This window comes from Xenopus tropicalis, chromosome 2 (assembly GCF_000004195.4).
Source record: "Xenopus tropicalis strain Nigerian chromosome 2, UCB_Xtro_10.0, whole genome shotgun sequence".
In the NCBI taxonomy this organism is placed as follows: Eukaryota; Metazoa; Chordata; class Amphibia; order Anura; family Pipidae; genus Xenopus; species Xenopus tropicalis.
In genome coordinates, this window is record NC_030678.2 from 173,680,923 (window position 1) to 173,706,282 (window position 25,360).

General features: G+C 47.8%; 2 protein-coding genes across 3 annotated transcripts in view; both read left to right on the forward strand.

Annotated features, from left to right (window-relative positions):
• The window catches only part of capn5 (calpain 5), a 53,405-nt gene that overhangs the window by 20,649 nt on the left and 7,396 nt on the right, over positions 1 to 25,360 (forward strand). For both annotated transcript variants that reach the window (XM_031895855.1, NM_001006735.1), the window contains 1 exon segment: positions 5,486 to 5,617. In XM_031895855.1, the coding sequence (XP_031751715.1) occupies positions 5,486 to 5,617 (132 nt within the window).
• On the forward strand, positions 21,962 to 23,193 carry omp (olfactory marker protein). The gene has a single exon (NM_203734.1). The coding sequence runs from the start codon at positions 22,006 to 22,008 to the stop codon at positions 22,480 to 22,482; it is 477 nt and encodes a 158-aa protein (NP_989065.2). The 5' UTR covers positions 21,962 to 22,005; the 3' UTR covers positions 22,483 to 23,193.

The following is a 25,360-nucleotide window of genomic DNA, read 5'->3' on the forward strand; positions in this document are numbered from 1 at the left end:
TGGCGTAATGGATCTGGCAGGGCAGTAATTCATTTACACAAGGAGGCCCGGGGGGGTTATTCAATGTGCTGTGGGTTCCTCCCACGTCCCTCTGCTGCCTGTGGGTGCTGGGAGTTGCAGTGCGACAGTAGGTGCAGGGGGGCCGTCATTCATATACTGGAGCTGATTGAAGAGAAGCAACATGGCAGCTCAGAGTCACATGTTCTCCATCGTTCCCTGCACATTTCCATGCGCGCATTCCTTGCACACAGACAGCGCAGGATCCATCCCCTGTTTACTTTGTGACTTGTGTTTAGAGAATGGGGGGGCCGAGCAGATGTTCCAGGCCGGGATTCCTGTTCCAAACTCCTAATCTCGAAATCTCCAGAGTTTCCTTCTCAGCGCCAAAAATGATCAGGGTCTTGGCTTGGGCTCTTGTTTTGTGGGGGGGTGAGCAAACAACTGGGCAGATTTTATCTATTGATGAATGCTGGGAAATGAGGCACCTCACCCTCCTGATATTTTGTGATCATCAGACAGAACCCCACAAATAATGGTTTTGTCTAATGTGAAAGAAGCTTTATAGCCCCCCCGTCCCCCCCACATCTTACAGCGCCCCACAGGGGGCTTCACTGCTTACAGTAATAGTAACCCCATCAGTCTGTACAGCAGCGCCTCATCTCCAGACTCCAGGCAAGCAGTGACCCCTAGTGGCCAGTTGGGAGATCACCGTCCTGGGATTATTTACCAGTACATTTCTATATACAGGTATGGGACCAATTATCCAGAATGCTCGGGACCAAGGGTTTTCCGGATAAGGGGTCTTTCTGTAATTTGGATCTCCATATGTTCCCGATAACGGATCCCATACCCGTGTATGTGTATATATATATATATATATATATATATATATATATATATATATATATATATATATATATATATATATATATATATATATATATATATATATATATATATATATATATATATATATTCACAATCGGTCCGCACTCCCTCCTCGTTCACGTGTCTGGTAGTCTTAATGGGTGCTGCATCTGGTTGTTCCATGTATAAAATACTCCATGAGTTATGCGCACTCCAATTTTCAATACTTTATTGTAGATAGTTACATATTTATTACATCAACGTTTCGGTCCTGGTCTTGGACCTTGTTCACGATGTTATACCCTCAATACACAATTTGTTCAATAAAACTTTATATACATAATTAACCCCACCCGCATGTTACGCATCAGCTAGAAAGCCCCACCACCCCCGTCCGGCATAAACTATGCTCGCACCAGGGCAAGTGGGACCCTTACCTACACAGATAAGAAATAAACATATTATCCCAATTACATAATTAGACTTATAGATCACCTAACTGGTAGAAAACAATTAAGGGAACAATACTCATTTAGTCCTTTTGGTGCTAATGTGTCAAGTTTCTTAATCCAAAAGGATTCACGTTGGAGTAGCAGCCTAGATCTATCACCACCACGTCTCGGCATGGGCACATGATCAATGGCCTTATAGCTAAAGGTAGGTAACCTATGACCCACCTCTAAAAAATGCTTTGCCACAGGTTTCGTGGTTGCATTATCCCTAAAGGCTATATTGATCGCTGATCTGTGAGCATCCATACGCTGGCGCAATGTCAAATCTGTCTTGCCAACGTACGAAAGCCCACAAGGGCAAGTGACCAAGTAAATGACATGTGTTGTAGTACAAGTAATGCGGTGCCGGATTTTAAATCGCTGTCCTGTATGTGGATGAGTAAAAGTCGCGCTTGGCGTCATGTAACGACAGGATATACAGGTCGGGCACCTAAAACACCCTAATTTTGTGTCATTCAACCAGGTACCAGCACCCTTAGCCTGCAAATAACTCCTAACTGGATCACTTACCACCAGCATATCTCTCAAATTTTTTCCTCTGCGATAACCAATTAGGGGAGGATTCGGGCAAAGTCTGCCCAAAGTAGTGTCAGCTTTAACTATTGCCCGGTTAGGAGGAGATTTTATGCCAACTCATGGATAATAAAGTGTATAAAAGACTTGATGGTGATCCAGTATGGGGCTTTAAGTCATATATTGATAAATTATTGTTGGGGGCCGTGAATAATGGCTGGATTTCTCAAAATGTATTTGACTATTTGACTATATTGCATCCTAAATGCCCTGTGCTATATACATTGCCAAAGGTGCATAAGAGTTTGACTGCACCACCGGGGAGACCAATTGTGTCAGCAAGAGAAAGTTTGTTACAACCATTAGGTGTGTACATTGATAAGATACTTCAGCCGGTGGTGCAGTCTACTTTTTCGTACCTTCGTGATACACCTCACTTCTTGAAAATCATTCGAGATCTTAAAATACCAAATGACCAGGAAATATTCTTGGCAACCATAGATGTAGTAAGCCTTTACACTTGCATACCACATACAGAGGGAATAGCCGCGGTTTGTAAATCGATTGAATGCTTCAAAGATTTTGTGGGTCCTCCGGTTCAGTTTGTTTTGGACCTACTTGAAGTATGTTTAAAGTTTAACTACTTCCGTTTTGAGTCACATTTTTACCAGCAACTAACAGGTACGGCGATGGGGGCATCGATGGCACCAGCATATGCAAATCTCTTCATGCACCAATTTGAAAGCATGTATATTCTACCTAAGTATGGGCATAAACTACTCCTATATAAGAGATTTATCGATGATATTTGCATTGTCTGGCAGGGCAAGAAAGTAGAGTTCCAACTAATGGTTACTGACCTCAATAAGTGTACCGATGCAATTAAGTTCACTGCGACATGTGAACGTGAGGTACAGTTTCTTGATTGGCACGGGGAATATTGAATACTCCCTTTTTAGGAAAACTACTGATCGAAATTCCCTGTTATATGCCACAAGTGCGCATGCACCTGCCCTTAAAAGGTCTTTGCCTATTTCACAGTTTTGCAGAGTGTTTCGCAATAATTCTAACCCGGTTATACGTGACCAGCAATTGATGGAGATGAAGGAAAGATTTTTACAACGTGGATATGGAGGTAAAGCATTACAGATAGCCCTTGAGAAAGCTGGCAAGATAGTCAGAGGTGAGAGAGTGAAACGACATGAGAGAGGTTTGATCTTCTCTACTCAATATAACAGTGTAACACAAAACTTGGGTAGATCTCTGCGTGCTAACTGGGCAATAGTTAAAGCTGACACTACTTTGGGCAGACTTTGCCCGAATCCTCCCCTAATTGGTTATCGCAGAGAAAAAAAATTTGAGAGATATGCTGGTGGTAAGTGATCCAGTTAGGAGTTATTTGCAGGCTAAGGGTGCTGGTACCTGGTTGAATGACACAAAATTAGGGTGTTTTAGGTGCCCGACCTGTATATCCTGTCGTTACATGACGCCAAGCGCGACTTTTACTCATCCACATACAGGACAGCGATTTAAAATCCGGCACCGCATTACTTGTACTACAACACATGTCATTTACTTGGTAACTTGCCCTTGTGGGCTTTCGTACGTTGGCAAGACAGATTTGACATTGCGCCAGCGTATGGATGCTCACAGATCAGCGATCAATATAGCCTTTAGGGATAATGCAACCACGAAACCTGTGGCAAAGCATTTTTTAGAGGTGGGTCATAGGTTACCTACCTTTAGCTATAAGGCCATTGATCATGTGCCCATGCCGAGACGTGGTGGTGATAGATCTAGGCTGCTACTCCAACGTGAATCCTTTTGGATTAAGAAACTTGACACATTAGCACCAAAAGGACTAAATGAGTATTGTTCCCTTAATTGTTTTCTACCAGTTAGGTGATCTATAAGTCTAATTATGTAATTGGGATAATATGTTTATTTCTTATCTGTGTAGGTAAGGGTCCCACTTGCCCTGGTGCGAGCATAGTTTATGCCGGACGGGGGTGGTGGGGCTTTCTAGCTGATGCGTAACATGCGGGTGGGGTTAATTATGTATATAAAGTTTTATTGAACAAATTGTGTATTGAGGGTATAACATCGTGAACAAGGTCCAAGACCAGGACCGAAACGTTGATGTAATAAATATGTAACTATCTACAATAAAGTATTGAAAATTGGAGTGCGCATAACTCATGGAGTATATATATAATATATCTGTGTATATAAATGTGTCTACCTATATTATCCCAGTGTCCCGTGGTCACCTACAGACTCCCTATAGTTTGCACTAAAATTCATTTTAATGTCGTTTTCGACCAAAACCCTCTGCTGCAGAATCTGTTTGGAGAGTTTTATTTCTCCTTTAGAAGATATTTAATCCTTTATCCCCTCAGGCGAAGGAATGATTGGGAAACCAACCAAAAACATTCAGTCTGCTTGGTTTCTTTTACAGACAATACTGTGTATCGGAGGAAAGTTGTAGCTACAGGACTGGTCTGATTTAATTGTGCAGGGACTGCCCCCTAGTGTCCTGTTAGGGCTTATACAGGGATTGCAACCAAATAAAATAGATTCCTGCTTAATAACTATTAAGTACATTGTAGAACTGTCTATTCTAAGCAACTTTTCATTTGGTCTTTTTTTTTCATTATTTATTTCTTATAGTTTTTGATCTTTTTGCCTTTTTCTTCTAACTCAAATGGGGGCCAAACCCTATTGCTCTGTCAGGCTACAGTTTTATTGTTATTGTTACTTTTTGTTACTTGTTTTTCTGTTCAGGTCCTCCCCTAATTCAAACTGCACCCTGGTTGCTAAGGTAATTTGGACCCTAGCAACCAGATAGCTGCTGAAACTCCAAACTGCAGAGCTGCTCAACAAGCGAAATAACTAAAAAAAATACAAGTGGTAAAAATGAAGACCAATTGCAAATTGTCTCAATATTACTCTCTACATAATACTAAGAGTTAACTTAAAGGTGTACAACCACTTTAATTCTGAATTCTGTCACTTCTGCACCACCAAATATGTTCTACTCTTTCCCAGCGCTGAAGGGGGAAAGTGGGGAGTTCTCACCCCCAAATAAGTATTAGAGCGCACTCTGTCTGGTAAATAAATCTACCGGGCCCGGCGGCGAGACCAGCGCTGCATTGGAATCTGATTGATTAAAGGGCCCCCAGGGCTGAACAGAATAATATTATTTTATAGAATATTCCCAATGGGGTTTCTCTGGCTCCTATAAAGGTTCTGCCCCGGTGATGCTTTGGATCCATAATCCTGTCCCAGATAATACAGGAAAGATCCATTGCAGAACCAACGGGGGGGGGGGGGGGGGGGCATTGTCAAACCTGCCGCACTGTTACCTGGGAGATTAACATGTAGATTCCTTCTATAAAGGCCCCTCCAGACTGATTGGGCAGCACATTGGCCATTATGGGGCCCTCCTGCCTGACTGATATCCGGCGAATGTTACCCACGTGCCTATAGGGCGAGTATAAAACTCCCATTAGGCAAAGTCTCCATCAGACAATTAGGCCTCCTGTATTTAGACCAATACACATTCCTTCATTGTTCCTCTCTTCCCCCCACAGGAATTCTGCACCGACCCCCATCTTTTTGTGGATGGAATTAGTTCACACGATTTGCACCAAGGCCAAGTTGGAAACTGCTGGTTTATTGCCGCTTGTTCCTCTCTAGCCTCACGCGAGCAACTATGGCAGAAGGTAAGGTCTATACTGTGTAGCTATGGTCCCAGAACCCCTCAGTGACTGCTAATATCCTTATCATTTACAGTAGGGGGTACATTATCCCTTATAATACATGAGTGATACTCAGAGTTCCCTGTATAACTCAGCCTGCAGCCTTGTGCCTTTATATGGTCCCAGAACCCCTCAGTGACTGCTAATATCCTTATCATTTACAGTAGGGGGTACATTATCCCTTATAATACATGAGTGATACTCGGAGTTCCCTGTATAACTCAGCCTGCAGCCTTGTGCCTTTATATGGGCACAGAACCCCTCAGTGACTGCTAATATCCTTATCATTTACAGTAGGGGGTACAGTATCCCTTATAATACATGAGTGATACTCAGAGTTCCCTGTATAACTCAGCCTGCAGCCTTGTGCCTTTATATGGGGGGCACAGAACCCCTCAGTGACTGCTAATATCCTTATCATTTACAGTAGGGGGTACATTATCCCTTATAATACATGAGTGATACTCAGAGTTCCCTGTATAACTCAGCCTGCAGCTGAGGAGCTGCTTTGTGCCTGAGCTGATTAATGAGACAAGGTGCCGGTGCTGCAGTAGAACTGGGCCGGGTGTCAGTCCCGGGGGTGCCACGCTGGGTGCCACGGGAGCCATAGTGAGGCTCATTAGCTCCGTATCTCGGTGCCCAGTTGCTCGGTGCCAGCAGGGTTCTTTCTCCCAAGGGCACAGACTTGTCCTGTTTATGTCAATTTGTGATTTCCTCTCCTGCAGTAACAGTGACTGCTGTGTGTATTAACCTTGAACCCCCTGCCCTTTAATCCATGAGTATAAGGATTATTAGTAAGTACCATAGGGCGCTTGTCTGTCTTTATTCCAACTGGCGCTTAATAAGCATTGGCCCAGCCTGCCGCTGCTGCTGGAACACGTTGGCCAACCGTGCAACTCGGACTGGTGGTTAATCTTACCCTATCGTATGGGGGGCTGGTATTAAAGGGGAACTAAACCTACTGAAGAAAACTGTTCCATTACGTCCATAATTTCAGAGGGCTGCTGTAATGGCTGCTGTATACAGCATCCCCATAGACCTGTACACTGACCAGCAACACTGACAAATGGATTTCGATGTAATTTAGTGGCGCTGGTAATGTGTTTGCCTGAGAGGCGCGGGGGCAGTTAATGGACACAGACGGCTCATTAAGGGCAGCAGGAAAGTGCCTCTTCCTATAACCCATTACGTGTTCTGCCCAAATCACATTGAAGTGATTGATTCCTGTCTCTCTGGAGACGTTTAGGTGCATCCGTCTGTATTACTGCTAATTGCCTGGGATGGGGCAGTAATTGCATCACTAGGGGGCGTGGGGGCAATCAGGGCGGAGCCTTTGCTACAGAAGCCCCTAATGCTGAATATATAACATTTCTGTGTATTTTGATATTGATACCAGGTTACAGTCTGTGGGCCCTCCTGCCCCATAGCCCAGCTGGGTTTGCTTTTCAGCCTGCCCTATTTGCCCCTTCCCCTGGGCTGCACTCAAATTGCCCCATACACTGAGGGTGCTTTTGCCCCCCTTGCTCACTGACAGTGTAGTATGTTCCATATGGGGCTCTACAAGCATGATGGGGTCAGACTGTGGTGTGCAAGGCCCACTGGGGTTCCATACCTGGGGCCCCCATACCCCCTCAGGGGCCCCTGCTTGCCCAATGCCAGCTTCTTACCCCCCCCCCCCCACATAAGTACCTTTTTTTTCATCACAATCAGGGGGAGGGGGGGCAATAGTGGCAGATGGAGATTGGGTCTGGGTCATTGGGGCACACTGGGGTTTTCCTGACCCTGCGTGGGATCGACACAGAGAATCATGGGAAATTAACAAACAAACAGAGATGGGAAAAAGAACATATAAGGCATTTATGACCCCGGGGGGGGGGGGGGGGGGGGTAATAGCAAGAGCTCATCTGCGGAGCACTGCGTCCCCTCTACAATAGAAACCTCATCAGGATACGCAGCTACCCCAGGTAGTAAGGAGTCCTGATTGGGTCCTGTTGCTCCTATGTTGCTCAGGGTAGGGGCAGCTCTTTGTACAATGCCCCTCGCAGCGGCCAATTGCCCGGCATTGTAAATGAGCCCTACAAAATCGGATCCCTTCTGACCTGGGGCCAACCACTGGGGTAATGGCCATCACTTTCCTATGTGATTATCTACTAAACTTAGTGTGGGTGCCTATACGACATATAAATGTAGATGCATTGTGCTTTCCTGCACTGCGGATCACAGTCAGCTGCTCCATACAGAGGGTAGAGGGGTAGATAACAATTCTAAAACTATAATATAGGTTGTTTGCACTCCACATTTCCCCCTGTTATATTGGGGTCCAATGGGAGTGTCCTGTTTGCCCCACCCCAGGGCCGGCTATGGGTATCTCTATTCTGTGAGTAACTAGTAAATGTGAGTACTAATTGGCAGCCTAATTAATAAGCAGCGGTACAGGTTACTATAACCGTGTAACAAACGCGGGTTGCTATGGCAATAGCCCATTATCCTGTTACTTACGCACATGGTTATTTTGACTTATCCCAGATGAGCGCAGGAGTGGAAACTTCCAGCCGTTTCCTATACATTTCCCTACGGCGGAGATTCCCCGGGACTAATTGGTGTTTGCATTTAAAGAGACACTGTCATCAATTCAAATATCTGCTACTTACTGTTTTATCTACTGTGATTAAAAATATTAACAATTAATAGCACTGTATTTATCTGCTGTGGGTTCTGGGGTATTATACATGGAATTGGCACTGTATTTATCCTGCTGTGGGTTCTGGGGTATTATACATGGAATTGGCACTGTATTTATCTGCTGTGGGTTCTGGGGTATTATACATGGAATTGGCACTGTATTTATCCTGCTGTGTGTTCTGGGGTATTATACATGGAATTGGCACTGTATTTATCTGCCGTGTGTTCTGGGGTATTATACATGGAATTGGCACTGTATTTATCTGCTGTGGGTTCTGGGGTATTATACATGGAATTGGCACTGTATTTATCCTGCTGTGGGTTCTGGGGTATTATACATGGAATTGGCACTGTATTTATCTGCTGTGGGTTCTGGGGTATTATACATGGAATTGGCACTGTATTTATCTGCTGTGGGTTCTGGGGTATTATACATGGAATTGGCACTGTATTTATCTGCCGTGTGTTCTGGGGTATTATACATGGAATTGGCACTGTATTTATCTGCTGTGGGTTCTGGGGTATTATACATGGAATTGGCACTGTATTTATCCTGCTGTGGGTTCTGGGGTATTATACATGGAATTGGCACTGTATTTATCTGCTGTGGGTTCTGGGGTATTATACATGGAATTGGCACTGTATTTATCCTGCTGTGGGTTCTGGGGTATTATACATGGAATTGGCACTGTATTTATCCCGCTGTGGGTTCTGGGGTATTATACATGGAATTGGCACTGTATTTATCCCGCTGTGGGTTCTGGGGTATTATACATGGAATTGGCACTGTATTTATCCCGCTGTGGGTTCTGGGGTATTATACATGGAATTGGCACTGTATTTATCTGCTGTGGGTTCTGGGGTATTATACATGGAATTGGCACTGTATTTATCTGCTGTGGGTTCTGGGGTATTATACATGGAATTGGCACTGTATTTATCCTGCTGTGGGTTCTGGGGTATTATACATGGAATTGGCACTGTATTTATCTGCTGTGGGTTCTGGGGTATTATACATGGAATTGGCACTGTATTTATCCTGCTGTGGGTTTGGGGTATTATACATGGAATTGGCACTGTATTTATCCTGCTGTGGGTTCTGGGGTATTATACATGGAATTGGCGCTGTATTTATCCTGCTGTGGGTTCTGGGGTATTATACATGGAATTGGCACTGTATTTATCCTGCTGTGGGTTCTGGGGAATTATACATGGAATTGGCACTGAATTTATCTGCTGTGGGTTCTGGGGTATTATACATGGAATTGGCACTGTATTTATCCTGCTGTGGGTTCTGGGGTATTATACATGGAATTGGCACTGTATTTATCCTGCTGTGGGTTCTGGGGTATTATACATGGAATTGGCACTGTATTTATCCCGCTGTGGGTTCTGGGGTATTATACATGGAATTGGCACTGTATTTATCCCGCTGTGGGTTCTGGGGTATTATACATGGAATTGGCACTGTATTTATCTGCTGTGGGTTCTGGGGTATTATACATGGAATTGGCACTGTATTTATCTGCTGTGGGTTCTGGGGTATTATACATGGAATTGGCACTGTATTTATCCTGCTGTGGGTTCTGGGGTATTATACATGGAATTGGCACTGTATTTATCCTGCTAATTTTTTATTGAAAACAAGCAACTTAATAACAAACAAAATAATTACAAACACAAAACAAATATTCTGTTTAAAATAAAACAAATTCCATAAATATAAACAGAAGTTAAAACTTAGCATATATTTACATGTATACAATTCCGCAGTATTTCCTCTCAAAACAAAAACCTACCCCAATCCTAAGGACAGAAAGACAAAGACGCAGGTTACTCACCTAAAACAGCACGAGCCCAATCATAAAAAATCTCTGAGGAATTAAAAAAATCTAAAGGGAGTGGGAGAGACCAGCCCCACACCAGAGAGGCCAATCAGAAAGGGCCAAGTGGATAAAGGGTTTCAAGGAGGCCGAAAACAAAACCCGCGCCATAAAGACGCCCACCGTGCCGCATCCATCCTCTGCCTCTCAAAAGAGCGAATCTTCCAAAGCTCACCCAGTATGGAACCCACCACCTCTGAACAGGGGAGAACTTTGTGCCTAATGGGAACCTGACACCGTGCATTCCAAGTGTAAAAGCGGACGACAGAACTAACTAGAAAAAGTGTGCTCAAATCAAAACCCTGGTGACACCTGAATGCCCCGTAGGCCCACTCCTGGTAATCTAAACCAGAGAGGCAGGGAATGCCCAAGGCATTAGACACTTCTTTGTATACTTCAATGTTAAAGGGACAATGAAGCAGGAAGTGGTCCATGGTCTCCACCTTCCCAGAGCATTCCTCCCGTGGACAGTCACGGTCATCGGTGCACTTGTGCTTCACGTTCCCACTAACATAAAGTTTCCCATGGAAGGAGCGCCAGGCGATATCCCTGAACTTGGATGGAATCCTGGGAGAGTTCACTAAGGAGAGCCCTACTCTCATTACTTCGTCTGGGCAATCTTTCAGGGCCAATGGTGCATAAAAGTAGGATCTCAAGACCCTCCTATCGATCTCCTTCCTAGTAGAGGACTTGACTTCACCCACAGTAATGCACCATCGCCGCATAGCTTTCAGAACCCCTGCAACATAAGGCGGGACAGGGCCGTGCCGGATTCGCATACTCTTTACCAAGCCGCCATTCATCCATTCCCCAAGAAAAGGAGAGACCCAAATCCTGAAGATATCTGCCCACAAAGGAGGCTTCTCCAGAAGGAGGTTGCTGAAGTTGTACTTAATAAAATTGTTCACAAAGAACACAATGGGGTTTAGCATGTTAAGGCCCCCTTCCTTCCTTTGCAGGTAGGTGACATTCCTCTTGATGAGGTTCATTTTGTTTCCCCACAAAAGTAGGAAAAACAGACAACAAATCCTGCCATAGAAAGACTGAGGCAAAAGGCACACATAGCTGACGTAAAGAAAAATTGGGACCAGATAAGTCTTGATCAAATCAACCCTCTGCCTTAAGGTATACTTTAACCCTTTCCATCGGTTGACCAACGCAGATGCCGTTTCCAACTTTTGCTCCCAATTTGGGATGGCATAATCGCCCTGGCCAAATTCAATTCCAAGGATTTTAATTCTGGATTGGGCCACAGGGAAGACATCCGGAAGATCAAAGGCAGGATCTCCCTTCCCCATCCAGAAAGCTTCACACTTGTTCCTGTTAATCAATGAACCCGAAGCTTCTGAATAGTCCTGCACAATCAATGCCACAGCATCTGCCTCCTCCCCACTGGACACAACGACCGTGACATCGTCGGCATAGGCAGCGACCCTCAAGGCCTTCCCAGGTGCCAGGGGAACTCCTGCCAAAGCATCACCATCAAGCCGCCTAATAAACGGATCTATGGCGAAGACATACAGCAGAGAGCTCAAGGGGCACCCTTGCCTGACCCCAGAAGAGACCCAAAAGGACGCGCCAGACCAGCCATTCACAAGAGGGAAGCTTTCGGCCCTTCGATATAAAACTTTAAGCCAATTAATAAACCTCCCCGGGAGACCGTATCTGTGAAGGAGCAACCAGAGATATTTGTGGTTGATTCTATCAAAGGCCTTAGACTGGTCCAACGCCAGCAGGTACTTCCCCCATTCACAGGCCCTGCACCGCTCCAAAGCCTCCCGGATGCCAAGGACGGCAGAAAAGGTGCTCCGGCCTTTCACGGAGCAGTGCTGTGAGGGAGAAAGTAATCTTTCCGCTAGAGGAAAGAGACGATTAAACAACACTTTTGCCAGAATTTTCCTGTCCACATTGAGAAGGGCTATGGGGCGCCAGTTCTCAATTCTGGACTGATCCAAACCCTTGGAGAGCAAGATTAAGGCTGAGTGTCTCATGGAGGGAGGGAGTAAACCCTCGGCCAGGGAGCTATTAAAAATCTCCGTGAGACAAGGTGCCAAGACGTCGCGAAACTCTTTATAAAACTCGGCCGTAAGACCGTCAGGCCCTGGTGACTTTTTAAGGTTTAGGCTATCAATGGCCGTCATGACTTCATCAACCTCAATCTCACCCACCAAATCATCAAAAGGAATGTCATTATCTTTCTGAATAGGAGTCTCGTCCAGGAAGGAAGACATTCTAGCCGGGCTGAGTTCTTGTTCCTTCAAGAGTCCAGTATAATAGTTTTCAACAACGCCTAGGATGCCTGGAACCGAAGTCTCAAGCACCCCGGCCTCATTTCGCAAGCCATGTACAAACTTGCGGGAAGCTGCTTCCCTACAGTTCTGGTAAGGGTCAGGTGAGTGGTAAGGCCCATAATCCCTTTCCAGAACCAGGGAAGAGTACCTGTCATACTGATACTCCTTCATCAGAGCCTTAACTCTGGTGATCTCCCCACGATCACCGCCATCAGACACCAGTCTGTCAAGCTTCCTCCTGAGGGCAAGATAGGCACGATATTTATCAATTTGTATTTTGTTTGCTAGGCCTCGAAAGAGTCCTGCGATCCTTCTTTTGACCATCTCCCACCACTCAACCTTACTGCTGCAGACATCTATTAAAGATTCCTGGTCCTGAAAAAAGTCCCTGAAAGACTGTTTTACCCACTCCTCCCCAGGAGGGCCGAATTTAAGCGCCATAAACCCTTACCCCTCTGAGGGGTCTGAGAGACATTCAGGGAAACCAACAACATACAGTGATCAGAAAACTCCACAGCCATCACCTCGGGGGGCGATGTTACAGAGTCTTCTTTAACAAAAAACCTGTCTATCCTACTCCTACATATACCTCTATAGAAGGTGAACCCCGTGCGGTCTGGGTAGTGGCGAATGTGCACATCCACAAGACCGGCCTCTCTGACTATGCTATTTAGGAAAGGAGTATCAGAGCCCAGTCGGCCTGCGGCACTTCCCCTGTCCATACGCCTAGTCACGGTGTTAAAATCACCGCCAAAAACTACCAACTGGGCTGTAAAAAGAAAGGGCTTAATCCTGCTAAACAGGTCCTTCCTCGCCCCGTTTGACTGAGGACCATAAATATTAATCAGGCGAAGATCTTGCCCGTTCAGCAGGACGTCAAGGACCATGCAACGACCCATCTCTACTTCAATCACCCGTTTGATTGTTACCCTATCGGTCTTAAAAAGGACCGCCACTCCACTGTAAGGCTCGGCCGCAAGAGACCAATAGGAGGGACCGTGACTCCATTCTTTTTTAGCTTTATGTATATCGGCCAGATGACATAGCCTGGTCTCCTGCAAAAATAAAACTTCTGCCTCAATTCGGGAGAACAAAAAATAGGCCGATTCTCTTGCACTTACAGACCTCACACTCGCGACATTAATGGTCGCAAAGCGAATTGGAGGGGGGACAGCCATTACAGAGTGATTAAATTCTGGAGGCTTTCGCCTGCCTCTTTGTCCTTCTGTCATCATCAGAACCCTCCCGCTTAGCTGAGAGCCCAAAGGGAAACCTTTCTGCTTCCTCAACAGGAATGTCCTCGTGGTCAGAGGAAGAAGAACTATTGTCATCATGGGAATCCTCCCCAAGCTCATTAGCCAACCGCTCCTCCTCCTCCTCTAACTCCACTTGGTCAGCCCAACATAAAGGCCCAAACCTGTTCTCCGCAAGGGGCACAGCATTACTCTTCCCCTCGGTCATTCCAAGCTTCATTTTACCCCTCCTTTTCTTATCCTTCTTAGACTTACCCACCTTAGACCAGCCCTCTTCCCTCTGAACACTTCAAGTAGAGCGAGAGGGTGAGGATGGGTAAAGAGGAGAGGAAGGACGAGGGGGGGAAGATGGGTGAAGAGGAGAGGAAGGACGAGGGGGGGAAGATGGGTGAAGAGGAGAGGAAGGACGAGGGGGGGAAGATGGGTGAAGAGGAGAGGAAGGACAAGGGGGGGAAGATGGGTGAAGAGGAGAGGAAGGACGAGGGGGGGAAGATGGGCGAAGGGAAGAAGACTGGCGAGGAGGAAGGGATGGGCGAAGGGAAGAAGACTGGCGAGGAGGAAGGGATGGGTGGGAAGAAGACTGGCGAGGAGAAAGGGATAGGTGGGAAGAAGACTGGCGAGGGGGAAGGGATGGGTGGGAAGAAGACTGGCGAGGAGGAAGGGATGGGTGGGAAGAAGACTGGCGAGGAAGAAGGGATGGGTGGGAAGAAGACTGGCGAGGAAGAAGGGATGGGTGGGAAGAAGACTGGCGAGGGGGAAGGGATGTGTGGGAAGAAGATGATTGGTGATGGAGAGAGGATGAGGGAGGGGATGGGCAAGGGGTAGAGGAAGCAGCCAAAAGACTTACAACATTGGCTGACTGAGTTGACCTACACATGGGAGGCCCTGTAGTACCCTGGGGTACAGATGGAGTGGTAGTTATAGTTCTGACAGGAGCCTGCTGAGCTGGGGGGGTGGCATAATCAGGATGACCCATCTCTTCAAGAAACTCATCCTCAATACTTTGCCACGACATAGGGCACTTACTGTATGCGTGGCCAAGTTCTCCGCAAAGATTGCACCTGATACTTTTGGGGCATCCTTTAGCCATATGCCCAAAGCCAAGGCACAAGGCACACTTCAGCTTGTCACAGTCCATACTGAAGTGCCTGGATGAGCCACATTTCCAGCACTGCCTGGGCTGGCCTGGGTAGAAACAGTAAACTCTGTCTTTACCAATGTAAGCAGAGCTGGGGATGTGTTGTGTGACATTCCCTACGGTACGTAGGCGGAACCGGACGTGCCAACCCCCTGACCAAATACCCCTTCCATCCAGGTCTTTCTGTACTCCTCCTAACACCTCCCCGTACCTCTTAAGCCAAACCCTCAGGTCTGCAGGGGGAATGGACTCATTGTCCACAAGTATGGTGACCTTCACAATGCCCGGTCTGGAGACCACAATGGTTTTAAAGCCGACCCATTTACCCTCCGCCTCAGCCTTCCTGTAATTGGCCCAGAAGGTGTCAAGGTCCTGTAGCCTCACAAAGCTGATGGTATAATCTCTGAAAACAGTGTTGTGAACAAACATATGAAAATCCTCTGCCACAAACCCCAGTTCCAACACCCTATCTATAACAGTGTCCCTCCCAGGCGGGGGGCCCTCACTTATCCATTGCAGCTTTACTGCGTTTTTGCGCCTGGCGGCATCCGATGAGTAACCCCCATACCCCCACCACTAGAGGATGGACCCGGGCCAGCAAGTGGACCAGGAAGTGCTGGGGGACCCCCTGCAGCTGTTCTTACAGAGGAATTTACAGGACCCCTTGATGAAAAACTACCAGTAGATGTTACATTGGCAAAGGATCTCTGACTAGTGCCAGGAGTCAGTCTTTCTCTCACCATAGAATCCCCCACACTCCCACTCACAGCATTCACGGGCACAGTGTTGGGCACAGTTATACCAGGCTCAGCAGGCACCTCGGGCACAGGCTCACCCACACCAGCAGCCATTCCCCCCACAGGATTCAGCCCCACAGATCTTACAGGCACAGTGTTGGGCACAGATATACCGGGCACCTCGGGTACAGTTACTGCCATACCCCCCACAGATCTTACAGGCACAGTGTTGGGCACAGATATACCGGGCACCTCTGATACAGGCACAGCCATACCCCCCACAGGATTCAGCCCCACAGATCTTACAGGCACAGTGTTGGGCACAGATGCACCAGGCTCAGCAGGCACCTCGGGCACAGGCTCACCCACACCAGCAGCCATACCTCCCACAGGATTCAGCCCCACAGATCTTACAGGCACAGTGTTGGGCACAGACATACCGGGCACCTCGGGTACAGGCACTGCCATACCCCCCACAGATCTTACAGCACTGCCATCAGCCACAGATACAACATTAACAGGAGCCTTTGGAGCCCCCTCATTGGCTGGAGGTTGCTTGGCTTTGATGATTATAACCTGGGGGTAAAGGACAGACCTGTGGCCCTGCTCAGGGGAAAGAGACAAAGCAGTAGGATTGACATTAGGAGGTGCTTTACCCACAACCTCCCCAGAACCCACCAAGGTAACAGATTTTTTTGTAAAAGTATTTTTAACAGTCCCTCTACCCCTGGTTTCAGTGTCTTTCTGAATTGCAACCAAATCCGATACACCACAGGGAATCATGGGAGTTGTAGTCAGTATATTCCGGAGCTGCCTGTCACAGAGTTCTCCTTCCACAGTGCTAATGACACCCTCAGACCGACGGCTCACTGTCCCTGCAGCTGGACTGGAGATGATGATGGGAGATGAAGACACTTTCCTGTCAGAGACCTCTTCTCCCCTGATGTCAGCGGCATCCTCAAACTGACCTTCCACTGTCTTTATAACAGAACAGGAGAGGATGATGGGAGTTGTAGGCACTGATGAAAAACAAGCTTCCTTTCTACCAGAAACCTCCCTGATGTCAACTGCATCCTCAAACTGGTCAAATACAGTCCCTGCTGGGTTAACCGCCTCAGAGGGGATGATGGGAGTTGTAGGCACCTTTGTATACTGGGCTGCATCCTGATGTGACAGCACAGAAGGAACAACAGTACGTGGAATGTTGTTATGGGTGCAAATGGCAGAGTTCTCAGTAGCCTCAAAGGAATCAGAGGGGATCATGGGAGATGTAGGCAAAAATTCACCTGGCTTAATTTTCCCGCCAAAACTAACAGTCTTGCTTTTCCCAGTGTCAGTAGGACCAGAGGGGACGCTGGGAGTTGTAGGCACCTCTGTATACATGGCTGGATGTGACAGCACAGAAGGAATAACAGTACATGCAATGGTGCCTGGGGGGCATATGGCAGAGTTCTCGGTAGCCTCAAAGGAACCAGAGGGGATCATGGGAGATGTAGGCAAAGATTTACCTGGCTTAATTTTCCCGCAAAAACCAACAGTCTTGCTTTTCCCCAGTGTCAGTGGGACTAGAGGGGATGCTGGGAGTTGTAGGCACCTGTGTATACAGGGCTGGATGTGACAGCACAGAAGGAATAACAGTACATGCAATGATGCCTTTCCCAGAGCTCTCAGCAAGGTAAGATGGTTTAGAGACACATTTCCCAGTTTCCATCCCAGACACACAGGGGGGCTGCCAGAGGCCAGGGAACAAGGTGCCCGGGGGGCAGAGGCAGACAGGGCACCCACAGTAACAGAGGTAACAGGCTTACCTGGGGGGGCCCCCTGAGTAGCAGGAGCCGGGCCTGCAGGAGCCGGTAATACAGGGAAATCCTCCTCTGCAAATACAAACAATGAGGTTTCTTTGGCTTTTACACTTTTTCTTGCTTTAACTTTCTCTTTAGGATCAATGTCCTCAATCTCATCCGCTGAGAAAACCAACTTCTGTGGCCTCAGGGTGGGAGACTCCAGGGCCTTTATTTCAGTGAGTAGCCCAGGGGAGCCAGAGGGGGCCACAGGACTCTGGGAAGGAGAGGGATTGGGGCCCAGGGAGACACTGTACCTGGAGGAGGGGGCTGCACTCTCATCACCGGATGATACAGATATGGAGCGGTGTTTCATTTTCAGCAGGTCCTTGTCCCTCTGCCTCCTCTCCTCCCTCTCCTTAAACTTGTCCTGGTTGTCAAAGGCCTCCCTCACAGGCCCAATCCTCTGCCCCAGGAGAGATACTTCTGCCTCCAGCTCCTCCAGCTTCTCCTGCAGGGCAGCAATCTCCTGCTTCTTTCTGGGTCTGGCACTGCTGGTCAACTTGCTGCACTCCCCCTTCTTTTTCTTTATTTGGGCTTTAAGGGACTCACTCTCAGCCTTTTTCTTCTTGTAAGCCCTGATACAGGCAGCCATGTTAATCTGGAAGCCCTGATCTCCTGGCTTCAGTGCAGGTAAATCCACAGCAACATCATCTGCTGGGCCATAAAGTTGTTTTTCCTGGCCCTCTGCTTCATACTCACTCTGGCTCTTAGCAGCCAAACCACCAGGCCTAGATCTTGATGAAGCCTGGGGCTGGCCTGACAGAGCAAGCCCAGACCGAAGCATCAGGCCTGGGCTGCGGGAGGACATCTGGTGGTTCAGTAGGGTAAAGCAGGCCCAAACACTCAGCAGCAGCACACAGTGTTCAAGCTCCTCCTCCTACTTCCTGCTGTGGGTTCTGGGGTATTATACATGGAATTGGCACTGTATTTATCCTGCTGTGGGTTCTGGGGTATTATACATGGAATTGGCACTGTATTTATCCTGCTGTGGGTTCTGGGGTATTATACATGGAATTGGCACTGTATTTATCCCGCTGTGGGTTCTGGGGTATTATACATGGAATTGGCACTGTATTTATCCCGCTGTGGGTTCTGGGGTATTATACATGGAATTGGCACTGTATTTATCCTGCTGTGGGTTCTGGGGTATTATACATGGAATTGGCACTGTATTTATCCTGCTGTGGGTTCTGGGGTATTATACATGGAATTGGCACTGTATTTATCCTCTGGCTGGGTTAATGGCCGTTTCCTGGGTGGGTATTATACATGGAATTGGCACTGTATTTATCCTGCTGTGGGTTCTGGGGTATTATACATGGAATTGGCACTGTATTTATCCTGCTGTGGGTTCTGGGGTATTATACATGGAATTGGCACTGTATTTATCCCGCTGTGGGTTCTGGGGTATTATACATGGAATTGGCACTGTATTTATCCCGCTGTGGGTTCTGGGTATTATACATGGAATTGGCACTGTATTTATCCCGCTGTGGGTTCTGGGGTATTATACATGGAATTGGCACTGTATTTATCCTGCTGTGGGTTCTGGGGTATTATACATGGAATTGGCACTGTATTTATCCTGCTGTGGGTTCTGGGTATTATACATGGAATTGGCACTGTATTTATCCTGCTGTGGGTTCTGGGGTATTATACATGGAATTGGCACTGTATTTATCCTGCTGTGGGTTCTGGGGTATTATACATGGAATTGGCACTGTATTTATCCTGCTGTGGGTTCTGGGGTATTATACATGGAATTGGCACTGTATTTATCCCGCTGTGGGTTCTGGGGTATTATACATGGAATTGGCACTGTATTTATCCCTCTGTGGGTTCTGGGGTATTATACATGGAATTGGCACTGTATTTATCCTGCTGTGGGTTCTGGGGTATTATACATGGAATTGGCACTGTATTTATCCTGCTGTGGGTTCTGGGGTATTATACATGGAATTGGCACTGTATTTATCCCGCTGTGGGTTCTGGGGTATTATACATGGAATTGGCACTGTATTTATCCCTCTGTGGGTTCTGGGGTATTATCCTTATGTCAGTAAGTCAGTGCTGCTGGGCGGTTGGTGAGATGGAGCTGAATGATGTAAGGGGTACAGGGATACTTTGGGCACATTCATGGTTTCGTAGGAAATCTATTGCGTGTGTCAAACAAATGGCAAATCTGTGACAGTAATGAGTGTTTGTTCCTCTCCGGGGATCAGTCTCCAATACCAGTAACTACCTCTGCCATTTGTTTATGCTTTTTTCCTATGGAATAATCAGAGCCGGAATAAGGGTTTCCCTGGGGGCCAGTTAAGGAAAGAATGTTGCAAAATTGCAAGAGACACGTGTCCATCAAATCTTCCATCCATCCAGGTCATAATATACAGTATCTAGTAGCGGCCAGTCTAATGCAGGGATCCCCAACCAGTGGCTCGGGGGGTAACAAGTCGCTCCCCAACCCCTATGATGTTGCTCCCAGTGGCCCCAAAGTAGGTGCCATTTTTACATTTCTGGCTTGTGGGCAAGTGTTAGAGGCATAAAGACCATGTGTAATGGCAAACAGAGCCTCCTATAAACTGCCAGTCTGTATAAAGGTGCCCATACACCTTCAGATCTTCTCCCAATATCCCCCTCCTACGGGTGGGCAATATTGGGAGAATCCAGGCTAATTCGATCGTTTGGCCCTGTGACCAAACTATCGAATTATAATGACGGGTTTAGGCGCAGTCGGTCCGAGGGCCCCATCAACGAGCCGATGCAGTCCCTGATCCGACTAGATTTTGAAACCTGTCTGATCGAGATTTGCCCGATTTCAGGCCAGATATGGGTGGGGCAGGCCCGCCGGCAGTGCCCATACACGGGCCGATTAGCTGGCGAATCTAAGGGACCCATATCGGCAGCTAGAATCGGCCCGTGTATGGGGGCCTTAAGGCCACTGGATAACCAATCACAACCCTTATTGAGCACCCCCTAGGAACCTTTATCCTACTTGTGTTGCTCCCCACATTTTCCAAAAAGTTGGGGACCCCTGGTCTAAAGCAGCTGGACTTTCTGAGTAGTCTTGAAAACCTTTCACCACTTACTCAAGTGCCTTCTCCAGCTGCCAGGGTGGCAGTTACCAAACAATACCCAGGGGTCATAGTCATGTAAAGCTTTGTACAGGTATAGGACCCGTTATCCAGAACACTCGGGACCCAAGGGTATTCCGGATAAGGCATCTTTCCATAATTTGGATCTCCATACCTTAAGTCTGCTAAAAAATCAATAAAACATTAATTAAACCCAATAGGGCTGTTCTGCCCCAATAAGGGGTAATTATATCTTAGTTGGGATCAAGTACAGGTACTGTTTTATTATTACAGAGAAAAGGGAATCATTTAACCATTAAATAAACCCAATAGGGCTGTTCTGCCCCCAATAAGGGGTAATTATATCTTAGTTGGGATCAAGTACAGGTACTGTTTTATTATTACAGAGAAAAGGGAATCATTTAACCATTAAATAAACCCAATAGGGCTGTTCTGCCCCCAATAAGGGGTAATTATATCTTAGTTGGGATCAAGTACAGGTACTGTTTTATTATTACAGAGAAAAGGGAATCATTTAACCATGAAATAAACCCAATAGGGCTGTTCTGCCCCAATAAGGGGTAATTATATCTTAGTTGGGATCAAGTACAGGTACTGTTTTATTATTACAGAGAAAAGGGAATCATTTAACCATGAAATAAACCCAATAGGGCTGTTCTGCCCCCAATAAGGGGTAATTATATCTTAGTTGGGATCAAGTACAGGTACTGTTTTATTATTACAGAGAAAAGGGAATCATTTAACCATTAAATAAACCCAATAGGGCTGTTCTGCCCCAATAAGGGGTAATTATATCTTAGTTGGGATCAAGTACAGGTACTGTTTTATTATTACAGATAAAAAGGGAATCCGTTTCAAAATTCTGAATTATTTCATTAAAATGGAGTCTATGGGAGACGGGCTTTCCACAATTTGGAGCTTTCTGGATAATGGGTTTCCGGATAAGGGATCCCATACCTGTACAATGTACCCCTTGCAGTAAATGAGGCTCGGTATCTCGGGATAGGATTCCTAGTGCCTAGAGGGGCAGTTATTTTAGTAGGACGGGTGAAGATGCCTCAAGTCAACCCTTTCCTTTGCTCCTCAAGAAGAGTGCCAAGTGTGTTGCGGCGTTGCGTAGCCTGGCATCAGCCAGTAAAGGCATCCTATCTACAGCCATTAGTATTTCCCTTCTCATCAAGTGTTTCTATGGCAACTTTATATCTACTCCTTGTAGATTTGTTTACATAGGCAATTACGTTGTTGGTAACCTCTCCATAAGCCAAGAGAGCATCGGCAGGAATCCCCCGGGGCGGGTTGCGTTGCATCAATGGGCCCCGTTGCTTAGCAGAGCAATGCGAGATGAAGAGGAGGGAGTCGGGCTTTGGGATTGTAGTTTTGGGCTGAGTCGCGGAGGCAAGCAGACGTAGATCACTAGCCCGGCTGAGGAGCAATGGCATCTGAAACCTCAGAGATGGAGCTTCCGTTCAACGACGATGCTCAGCTCACCAAGTGCATGCGTATCCGAGTCCAGAGCCTCCAGCAGAAGAACGCCAAACCCCAAGAGGGCGAGATGCTCCTCCGAGCCAACCAGTTCGTCTATCGGCTGGATTTCTCCAAGCAGAAGCTCAAATTCCTGTGGTGGAAGGTCCATTTGAAAACACCGGGGAAAGTCACGATCACCGGCACCTCCCAGCACTGGACCCCGGATCTCACCAACCTCATGACCCGGCAGCTTCTGGAACCTTCCGCCGTCTTCTCCAAGAAAGACGCAAAGGACCCGGTGGAGTGCAACGAGGCCGATGCCCAGGAGTTTGGGGAAAGGATAGCGGAGTTGGCCAAAATACGCAAAGTCATGTACTTTGTCTTCACTTTCTCAGACGGCACCGACCCGTCCGCCATCAAATGTTCCATTGGCCTCAGGGGCTGAGGTGAATTTAATGTGGGACAAAAACATTGTGACTTGTGACTCCAACCACTTATGTCCCAATTAACTCTTCATTAGATGCCCAATAAAGGATGAATAATTCAAATCCGGCCAATGGACTTGGTCATGCAGTGTATGAATAACGATGATCCACTTCCCACCGTAACGGTGCGGTTTCCATCCTAATTATTAATGATGTTCTAGATGTTCTAGGTTATCTTATTGCTTCATTATTGTAGAGGGTCAGGTGGGACCAAATCAAAAGTATAAACGTTCAGATTAGTAGACATGAACGGGACAGGTGATATTGTCTATTTCCAGGTCAGTAGGTGAGACTGGGAGAACCTACCTCCCCTGTAGCCACCTAACCCCGAGCCTAACAGAAACTCCTCTGTTTATGTAACTAAGGCATTTACTCAATGTTCAGAACTTTCCCTGGGTTGGGGATCTGTTGTTGAGTTGTTGGCCAACCAGAAGGCTTGTTGCATCTGTACCACCTCCCACTGATCAGTGAAGATAGAATGAATACTATAGTAGGTCTAATTGGTGGCCCCACCATATTGTATCCTTTGTACCACAGCAGGAATTGAATTGGGTTCCGGTTCTGCCGACTATTGGGCTTTAATTGACTCACGTTAATGGTTTTATTATATTCACAGTGACACATTCTATTTATCTGCTGCAAAATAAAGTTTATTTAAAGTTTAAGAACAATATTTTTGGGGTTTTTTTTGTGTGTGTGACTGTGGTGCCCATTGTGGTGCCTTATTCGCTAATGTATGTGGGTGCGAGTTTGTGTGTTTATTTCAGGGGTGGTGCTGTCATGGGGGGCGGGGAAAGTTATCTGCTTCCCATTGAGTGCCTGTCACTTTAAGAGCAGAAAGTATTAGGGGTCATTTATCAGCACTGGGCAAATTTGCTTCTGGGCAGTAACCCATGGCAACCAATCCGATGTTAGCTTTCATTGTTCTTCCTGCAACTGGCTAAAAAAAAAAAAAACTAATCACTGATTGGTTGCTATGGGTTACTGCCCAGGTGCAAGTTTACTAGGGATGCACCAAATCCGGTATTTTGGGATTCGGCTGAACATCGATTCCTTCGTGAAAGATTCTTTATGTGCAAAAAGTCACATGATTATAAGGATTCGGTTCGGCCAGAGGCATGGATTTGTCTGAATCTTGGCCAAATCCTGGATTCGGTGCATTCCCTAAAATTTACCCAAATGCCCCAGCAAGTTTAGCTTTTATGTAGGAGAGGGCAGCAGTACTTTCTCTGCTTGTTATTTACTGGGAACCAGGAGGGACGGTGGAACTGGGAACCAGGAGGGACGGGGGAACTGGGAACCAGGAGGGACGGGGGAACTGGGAACCAGGAGGGACAGGGGGAACTGGGAACCAGGAGGGACAGGGGAACTGGGAGGGACAGGGGAACTGGGAGGGACAGGGGAACTGGGAACCAGGAGGGACGGGGGAACTGGGAACCAGGAGGGACGGGGGAACCGGGAGGGACGGGGGAACTGGGAACCAGGAGGGACAGGGGGAACTGGGAACCGGGAGGGACGGAGGGACGGGGGAACTGGGAGGGACAGGGGAACTGGGAACCGGGAGGGACGGGGGAACCGGGAGGGACGGGGGAACTGGGAACCGGGAGGGACGGGGGAACCGGGAGGGACGGGGGAACCGGGAGGGACGGGGGAACTGGGAACCAGGAGGGACGGGGGAACCGGGAGGGACGGGGGAACCGGGAACCGGGAGGGACGGGGGAACCGGGAACCAGGAGGGACGGGGGAACCGGGAACCAGGAGGGACGGGGGAACCGGGAACCAGGAGGGACGGGGGAACCGGGAACCAGGAGGGACGGGGGAACTGGGAGGGACGGGGGAACTGGGAGGGACGGGGGAACCGGGAGGGACGGGGGAACTGGGAACCGGGAGGGACGGGGGAACTGGGAACCGGGAGGGACGGGGGAACTGGGAACCGGGAGGGACGGGGGAACTGGGAACCGGGAGGGACGGGGGAACTGGGAACCGGGAGGGACGGGGGAACTGGGAACCGGGAGGGACGGGGGAACTGGGAACCGGGAACCAGGAGGGACGGGGGAACCGGGAACCAGGAGGGACGGGGGAACCGGGAACCAGGAGGGACGGGGGAACCGGGAACCAGGAGGGACGGGGGAACCGGGAGGGACGGGGGAACTGGGAACCGGGAGGGACGGGGGAACTGGGAACCGGGAGGGACGGGGGAACTGGGAACCAGGAGGGACGGGGGAACTGGGAACCATGAGGGAACTGGGAACCGGGAACCAGGAGGGACAGGGGGAACCGGGAACCAGGAGGGACAGGGGGAACCGGGAACCAGGAGGGACAGGGGGAACTGGGAGGACCCATTGTTGTCCTATTTATTGTGCCTTTGACACTTCTACTCCACCAGTGCATTATATATGCCCCCTGAAGTGGTATTAGAATAGTAACTGCCCCTGTGTCCCTGGGAAACAGTATCAGTCAGATATAGAGATGGTAACCTCTTAGGGTTGAAACCTGGGATGGTTTTTGGCCACACCCAGGGGATGTCCCTTTACTCTCCGGGGGTATCAATATGGGTGACGCCCTAAAAATAAGGCTCTGGCATGATGTCCAGTTTCTCTCAGGCATAGCAACGTTCATAGCAACATTCATAGCAAGGCGCAGGGGGTTGCACAACCGGTACTTGGCACAGTGAAGGGACATACAAATTAAATAAAGCTGCGCTGTGTTATGTGGCATAGGGCTACTCTTTGTCCTAAAGGTGCCAGTACCTGGCCAACCTGCCAGCATTTCCACCCAATGGCCTGTCAGCTGATCAGTCTGATACTGGGCAGAGAAGACCATTCCAAAGGGTGAAAC

What these genes read in the sequence shown, in the direction of transcription:
- omp (NM_203734.1), top strand. Translation starts at nt 22,006, where the DNA reads ATGGCATCTGAAACCTCAGAGATGGAGCTTCCGTTCAACGACGATGCT.